General features: G+C 39.2%; 1 protein-coding gene across 1 annotated transcript in view; it reads left to right on the top strand.

The window, feature by feature from the left end:
- The window catches only part of oxr1a (oxidation resistance 1a), a gene marked incomplete in the record, with an annotated part of 146,826 nt that overhangs the window by 6,311 nt on the left and 131,828 nt on the right, over positions 1–8,687 (top strand). The window contains 1 exon segment of the mRNA XM_035671759.1: positions 7,398–7,512. Within this exon segment, the coding sequence (XP_035527652.1) occupies positions 7,496–7,512 (17 nt within the window).

Below are 8,687 nucleotides of genomic sequence, written 5' to 3'. Positions count from 1 at the left end.
GTATGTGCTTATTCCTGACTGAAATGTGGTGGAAGTAGTTGTGTGAGCAATGTCTAGTCTTACAGCTTAATTCAAATTTACCAACAGAATAATTGTACATTTTGTACTGTAGCCCACGTCATATCCCATAATATCTATTACTTAATTGAAATTTTAAACTGAGTTCTCGGACCATTAGTTTTACAGGGAGCTCTTTACCAGCAAGTTTTTCCCCCCTTGTTATCTTGTATTTAAATTCATTATGGGAGCTGGTTCAAAAAGTTTAATAAAACATATTAAATGAACTCAGCCAGCATGAACTCGTATTCTGTTTAGTGGAAATGGTAATTTAAGAAACATTTATAGTCTTCCATATTTTAACCTCATTGCAGTGGCATTCCCATAAGCATAGATTGGGGATCTGATATTACCCAGAGCACGCTGTCTATAATAGATATAGCTGTTATGATACAGGCTAGAATGAGCCTCCCAGCGCTCTATTAGATGCTGGAATATGAGGAAGTAAACTGGGGAACTCTGATCCATTAGTCGCTGTGAACCCCACAGTGGGTTAAAGTTATTGTCTTTCTTTTATGTTTTGTCATATTTTCTGCTTTTCTGTCTAAATCAAACCGGTTACTAAAAAGAAGGTAATTGTCAAATTCAAACATACATCTGTTGTCGTTCTTAGGTCTAAATTAGATAGCCTTAATTGTATTTGTTTGCAGGATATGTGTTGTTTGGATGCTGAATCCTAACAGTTATCCCTTTCCAATGACAAGAGGCCAAATTTACATTGAGGTTTTACATTTGCAGGGAAACGCTTCATCCAGGGCAACCCGACAATCTAGCAATGACACAGCTGACCTCGAGCATATTGCAGGGTTCCTCCGGGAGACGCAGATAAGATGCCCCTGAGCAGATAACAACCATGCATCGCGACCATTAGACCAACGCACATATGAGAGTCAAAAATGACAGAGAGGTAGTTTATTCATTGCCCAGTAATTGACCGAGCATTTCCATAATGGCACTGTGTTTCCTGCCAGGCTAATGTGACCCCTATTAGTTCAGGAAACGTACTGCAATCAGGCTCTGTGTGCGCCGCCAGACACAGCCAAGGAAATGAATTGGGAAGAAAGGAGAGATGAGACCTGGAGGGGGAGAGATGTAAACAATGGTGAGGTGCTGACAATGGGACAGCCAGGGGACAGGAGTGGAGAACAGAAGGGAAAATGAGTCATATCACTGCAGCGAACTGGACCCTGATTGAAATGCCACTGCAGCAACTTAACAGATGTGTTTTAGGCTAAATTTAGATTTTGGCTGAACTATATTGGAATTTAACTTTACTAATTTCAAATTAGGCGTCGGTCTCTTTCTGAGTCACTTTTCACTGAACGCTTAACTTTTAATCCTTGTGTTATACTGTAAGAAAACATGGACATTTTCTATATTAAATCTGTTCCAGGCAGTTTGATTTGTGCAGTTGCATGATAAGGGCTGGGTTCAGAACATTGATACTTTTATGGCAACGACCAAATTGCTTCCAGTACCAGAAAATGCCTTGTTGTTCTCTACCAAATCTGGATACCTAAGGAGTAAATCTCGTCAGTGTCAGTGCCAGCTGTTGAAATTTGTGCTGCTCGTTTGCTAGCCAGTGCAGCTAGTCTGCATCTGTTTGTCAGTCCGTTCACCATATCGGCCATCCTCTCCTCGCCACACAGTACAGTCATTATACCCCAAATTATGACTTCATTTGAACTAAAAGGGTATTGCAGACACTATCTCAGCTGTTACCTGGTATTGCTCCTTTTCTGCAGCCAGAAGTCAGCCTTTCAACTTTAATTTTTTCTGAGGTGTATCGGAAAAGAAAATGGCCCTGCGTTGCCTTAAAATACTCCAGGTATGGTGCTGTGTTGTTTTCTTTCCTCTGTACTTCTTCATGGCTGTTACTGATTTAGCTGCATGCTGGGCCAGCTAATCCTGCCTCTGATCAATACTCCACTTCTGCTCACACTCTGGATTTCATCCAGGAACCAGCACAGCTGATATCTTTATTTACCTTCTCCTCTCATCAGTCATTCATAAACCCAGCGGCACAGAGAATTGAAATGAACATCTAAAACAGTTTAGATTTGAAACAGTGGATAGACTTTCCTATATTTGCCTTGGCTGGGGAAGCATTTGGCCTGTGATCAGCTGGTTGTGTTAACACTGCACTGGATACATGCTTAGCTCATCTCTGTTTTGTGTGAAATAGCTCTGTCAGCCCTTAACTTAGAGCAGTGTGTGTAAGACCGAACACATCACCCCTGTGTCATTGTTGTTTTATGGCCGGCAGCTTTCAGAAGAAGTGCAGACCTGAGCACCGGCGATACTTGCTGTCCCCCCTGTATATCTGAGGGATTCTGCTCAATCCATTACATGCTTGGATGCTGATAGTGTTTGTCAGGATGCTCTGCACGCCCAGAGACAATTAAGCTGAAACACAAGGCTGGCTTAATGAGGCTCGGCAGGAAAAACATCCCCCAACAAGGTTCTTTTGCTATGGAGATAGAAGTAGACAAGGTCCATTCATGTCAGGACGAACCACATGGCTCCACCGGTGCATTGTTGTGGTGTAGGTTCATGCTTTAGTGATAGTGCAGAAAGACAGATAAGCACTGAATGTAACCTTTCAGAGGCTTTATGATTTACTGACACACTTGCACTATGTGTGACACACAGTGTTCTCAGTCTCTTACAGATCTTCCGTGTCTGTGATTGTTATATAAGCAAAATCCTACTGGAGCCATATTCTGACCACAAGGTCATTTAAATTTTACTTTTAATGCGGTTTGAGTCGGCATCTGAGTAATTTTGACACTTTTTCCTTTCTTTTTTAAGTGGTCCCTTTTTCATCTTCTCTTCTTTCTAGTGGCGATAATTAATGAGAACTTTGAATTTTGGGGGCAAGAGGCTGCTGCATGAAACCCAGTCGGTTAAATAGCTGAATCATACAAGGTGTCCACATAATCCTCGTACAGCACCTTGTTCTTCATCCACTGCTCAACTAATCCAGACTGTTAGGATATTAGTCAGATTAAATGATCTTGTTAACTGTCACCCAGCTAACTCAGTTCTTCGACCACAAACACAGAGTTCTTTGTTTATTCCAGCTGCACAGCAGGAAGTAAAACTGAAAATATAAACATGAATTTAAGCCAAAATTAATCTGCTAATAAACAGATTAAAGGCACTCAAAAATGAGAAATGAGATTGTGTGACCAACAAGTTACTGAATGACGGTACAAAACAATGGTTATACAAAATGATCATATGATATTTGTTATAGGTGTATATATTTATATTTTATATTTTTGTAGGTGTGATGTTAGTAATAGAAAAAAAATCGGAATATTGCGTTTTCTTGTACTTGAATGTTGAAGCGGCCCTTCATAGAAATGACAATACCAGTGGTCGCGCCCCCTTTACATGGTTGCATAAAACGAAACCAAGACAACAAGATATGTCAGGTGTCAACTTAAAATCTATTTAATTCAATTCAGTTTAAGTTTTCAGTGCACTGATCACTCTGCAGTAACTGCTGCCATCATTTGGCGCTGCTGCTGTTCTAACCCAAGCATCCACCTGCGGGCTCTGGGTTTAAGTTTCCCTGAGGAGGGAAGTCTTTTTGTCACTCCCCAGTCTCTGCGGCGCTTACTGTGGTGTGTCCTTGCAGGGATGTAAATCCAAATACTAGCCTTGTACATGCTGCAATTTTAGCAGTTTTTGTTTAACAATTAGAACATGATAGCTTGTTATTTGGTTGTCTGCCTTCAGTTTACAGACAGATAGAGAAGAAAAGAACATCTAAATGCAATCTCACATGACTGAAATGAGACAAATGCATTAACTTTTTTTTTTTTACTCCCAAAAATAATAACAAACTTTATTTGCACTTTTCTCTATAAGGTTACAAAGTGAAGTTCATTTCAGTTGATAGTTCTTACTTCTATTCCTGTACTATCCTTTTCTTTCTCCTCTTTGTTGGCTTCAAGTTACTTTTCATTTGACTGTATATTGCTTAAAAAAGAACTTATTGGTTTGTGCTAACTTTAAGCCCACTGGCAGGTGAAGCTGGCCTCATATAATCCCAAATAAAGTCTAAATGTATTTTTGTTTTTTGTCTTGGTTTAGTATAGACCCTTGAACGCTTGAAGGCTTGTTATTATTTTTCTGAGGGAAGTGCTCGGTTTGGTGAAGTACTCTGTGTAATAATTTTAAAGCCCTGCAACACTGTGACGAATGGGAGGGTGAGTCACATTTTAACAGCATTGGAAAAGGAAATTATGCGACTCTGAAATTATCTCTCTGTACTCCCTGGGCTCTGAATTTCCCCTCAGATTAGATAAACAGTTGGCTTTAATGAAATGAAATATTTTATAATAATTGGTTGTCACTGTGCATGTACCTGCAGCCCTTTATGGCAAGATATTTCTCATCGCATTATTGTCCCCTTGCTGCCATAATGGTATGAAATGTTTCAGACATATAAAACAGAACCAGTTTAAATGTGATTTACTGCTTCAGAGATTTTGCAAACTGAGCTATCTCAACAACTGTTGTATGTAATGACTTTGGTGATCCCCTGGCCTTTCCTCTAGAACCACAAATGTCAGTCCAACTGAACTGATCACATTTAAGCATACATTTTTGCATAATCCCAGTGTTTTCTAATGTATTCTTACATTTAATTAATAAAAGTAAGGAAAAAAAATCTTCCCGTCAGTGTTTGATTGACAGCAGCTGGCAGGCTTAGTTCTAGCAAGGGAACAATAGAAAAAGTAAACAGACTCTGGCAGACAGTGGCTGCGTTCAAATAGTCTTTTTAATGTTGGAAGGTTCCTAACTGAGTGAAATAACCTGGATGTATTTCAGTGGCAGCCAGGATAAGAGCTGTTTGAATCTCTAAATGCTTCAGTTCTTACCTTTCTTCAGCATAGGATACCCTGGACCATCCTTTACCAAAGAAAAAGAGATAATGCAGACCCACAATTCCTTGCACCAGCGACCTTTAAGCTATAGAGCACCGGTTTTATGCTTGTGACACTTACAAAAACCATAAATATAGATTTCTTTCAGATCATCGATCATATTGGGAGTAGGCATATTGACTCTCTAGTTGACAGTATCACCATCAAAACAATATTAGAGGTGTAAAAAAATATTCTATTGTAGTATTTTATTTTGTGATATGTATCAATTCTCAAAAACAATTTTTGTGATTAAATCCCAAAACGCTAGATAGCAGTGTTGTAAATGTAAACTGAGGGCTACGATGTTGGATGTTACAGCAACTGTGATCAATACAAGATCCAACTGTTCTGGTTGCATTAAAAAAACAAATAGAAAATACATTTTTACCTTTGGGACTAAGGTTTAATTTATATGTTGGTGTGTTCTTTATATTATAAGTAAATTAAATTTTTTTTAAATTAAATGGCAATATATTGCCTAGCATACAGTATCGCAATATATCACAAGATGTTGAATTGTAACCCCTGTAACGTGATACGCCAGATTCTTGCCAATACGCAACCCTAAACAAAATACTGTATACATAAATATTGCTTCACTAAGCCTGTAAGTGCAGTCTCCTAGCACTACGGTTGTCTTCCTTATGAGTTGTCCTTCACATTTTCCGTTGACCTCATTATGTTTTCTACCTAAGTCAAGGAAAAGTGTTTAGGAGAGGACATAGGACGTAACCGTTTTTTACTATATGACAGTTGTGTGTTTACTTCACACTGGAAAACACACTAAAATAAGTTGGCTATCATGGTATAACTATACCTGCTTAACATTAGAGTGTTAGCTTTGTCACTGTGTGTATAATAGCATTTTTCTCAAAACATCACTGTGCCCTTATGTCATGTTCATGTCACATCATTGTGAGCAGCTGAGTATGAGAAACTGTTCGTGTCAGCCTCTTCGTTGTAGTTCCAAGCCCATCAACAAAACTGTCTACAAAGCCATCGCTGATGAATCTAAATGAAATCTAATATAAACACTAAGCAAATAAGTGAATTTGAAGGGAACTAAACACACTGTGTTTGTACAGTATCTGGTTTCCTTCGATAATGAACCGCTGCAAATACAAAAGCATCTAATTTATTGGAGCAACTGCAAAGCAGTAGGAGTAACCATCTTGGAATAATGTGTGAAAATTTGTTAAAATATGTTTTTCTGTGTACAATGGTGAGTCCACCCTTGATGGAGTGTGAAAGTGTTGCCGAACTGTTGACAACAGCTTTTACCCTTATCTGAAATGTGTGTTTTGTCTGGCTCGTAACAGGGAGACTATTCTAATCCTTAATCCAGCTAATTGCATTATCAAATGCACGTCATACCTTGGAAGTAATGCAGTGTTGAAACAATTAATCTTAACTGCAGGCTGTATTTAAAATATTTTGTTGTCTGTAAAACTAATACATGATGATAATAATACAATTTTGTATCTGCTCGCCTGTGTTGTTATCTTCTGTGAATCATGGAAGCTACACAGTTGGCTGCTGCCCTGCCTTAGATTACTTACAGAACTGAGTACATCCAAGGTTTCCATGTCACCTGAATGAATGATCAGATGTTTCCAGTGTCACACTACTTTGTTAACCTTTATGCCTGCTTATTCAGCTCTCTTCCACTCCCTGCCAGTGTGTAGGAGAGAGGAAACACACTCCAGGTGTTATAAATGATGTGGTGTGTGTACATGCTCGTGGGTCTAACTGATGGAGGGGGAAGAAAGAAGGTAGATTGGGGCAGAGCCGGCCGCTTTAATCACCCCATTCTCTTTCCCTTTCCCTCCCTCCTTCCCTCTGGCCCTCCACTCATCTCATTACAGAGAGGAGAGGGTGAGAAGTGAGGCCTGCATAGACCTCAGCATTAATTATTGAACCCTATCTTCTTTTACTCCAGCTCCTCCTCCACAGTCTCTGATAACCTTTACATAAAAGAGCAGAGGCTAACTCTTAGCCATTATATAGTGTGGTAGGTATAGCGCATATATATATGAGAGACCCAGTTTGGTTTTAGCCATTAAGAGACTGAAGATTGCTCCAGTTGAGCTTCTGAGCTAATTAATTCCACTTTTTAAATGGGTGCTGTTGTGCCATGGTAAAGCAAATAATTATAAAAGCTGACTCAATACCCATGCCCATGCATTGTCTTTGTCATGTTGTCTGAGTTATGCTCTGGTCATTGCCTCCTGCCATGCCCAGTCTATTTGTGTCGCTCAGTTGGAGGCCAGTTAACGGAGGTTGTGTGGCCAAGGCATCCAGACAACTTGAGGGCGACCTGACTTTGATGCTGAAAATCTCACTGTTCTCTCCCTCTGTCCCCTGCCCCTGTCTTTTTCTTTGTATGTATGTGTGCAGGTGTGTGTGTGTGTGCGTGCTTCCTGCAGGTTTGAAAAGTCAACATCAAGCCTTGACCTCCCGAAGCCTCTGAGCAGGAGAAAGAAGGCGCTGCCAAGATGTTCAGCACCAAAAGGTCAGCACAATGTCACTTTTGATCTATTCTTATCCGCTCATAAAGAAATAAAAAAAACCTTTTTAAAATGGCTTCTGCTGGTAATGGCTGACATTTCTGGTCAGCTGCGTTCCACAGATGGCTTCGGATATGAAAAGACATCGATGTGAAGAAAGGTGATTTCAGGTCACAATGCAAAAAAAAAATCACAAAAACAAAACAAACCTCATTATTTAAGGGTAAGGAGTGTGAACTATATAATTTGAGAAACAATATCTTCACCTATATATGCGTCTGAATTCATATTAGCTGTCACCCTTCTAACCAGGTTGACCCCAGAGAACCCTTTCAACAGAAGTGTAAATACTCTCACACAGCCTTTGAAGGAAGTTTAGGAGACCCAGTTTACAGTCCTCCTTTGTTGTGTGTACATTCTGTATTTTTAATGTGGCTTGTGGTAGCGTACAGTCCTCATCCATAAATCATTTATCGCTTTGGCTTTTCTGGATGTTGAGTGCAGGGTAGAAGTAGTCACTTTGCTTTACCAGTAAGTGGCGAAGTTCACAGCTTGGGTTTGGTTTGTATTCAAACGTATAATATGCATCGTTTTCCTAATTAAAATGTCTAAAAAGGACTTGACCTACATTATATATTATAGAGTTGTGTACTTACATTATCTCAGACGTTTCCAACAATGTTTAAACCCATAGAAATGTTATTCACTTAACAGTACTTTTTCCAACTTGCCCTAGTTGCTTTAACTTCCAGGTAGGAAGTTGGCGAATGTGACGAAATTAACATGAATAAAAACTGAATTCATTACCTCATCTGTGAACAGGATTTCACATCAGATAGATTTCTATCGGAAGTGGCTGTTCTTTGACATCAACTCCCATGACCCCATGCTCCTTCATTACGTCAATCACAATATTATTCACATTTATTTCCTCATTTTTTAAGAGGTATTTCTTTCAAAATGGAAAATTTAAATTGTGCAAACTGTCCAGAAGATGTATTTTCCCATGTAGATGACATTTAAAAAATAACCTTTCTTACTACAAACTGGTGACAGAATAGAGAGTAGGTCATATCTGCAAGTGCACCATTTGCACAATACATGTTTATCATACAGAATCAGCTTTTCCAAAACCAAAAATGCAAAGCAAAATTTTGTGTTTGTCTACTCTAATTTAAGC

The sequence above is a fragment of the Morone saxatilis genome, unplaced genomic scaffold (genome assembly GCF_004916995.1).
Source record: "Morone saxatilis isolate NCDOM2014 unplaced genomic scaffold, NCSU_SB_2.0 Contig24, whole genome shotgun sequence".
In the NCBI taxonomy this organism is placed as follows: domain Eukaryota; kingdom Metazoa; phylum Chordata; class Actinopteri; family Moronidae; genus Morone; species Morone saxatilis.
The sequence above is the reverse complement of the archived record's forward strand: the minus strand, read 5'-3'. Positions and strand labels throughout refer to the sequence as shown.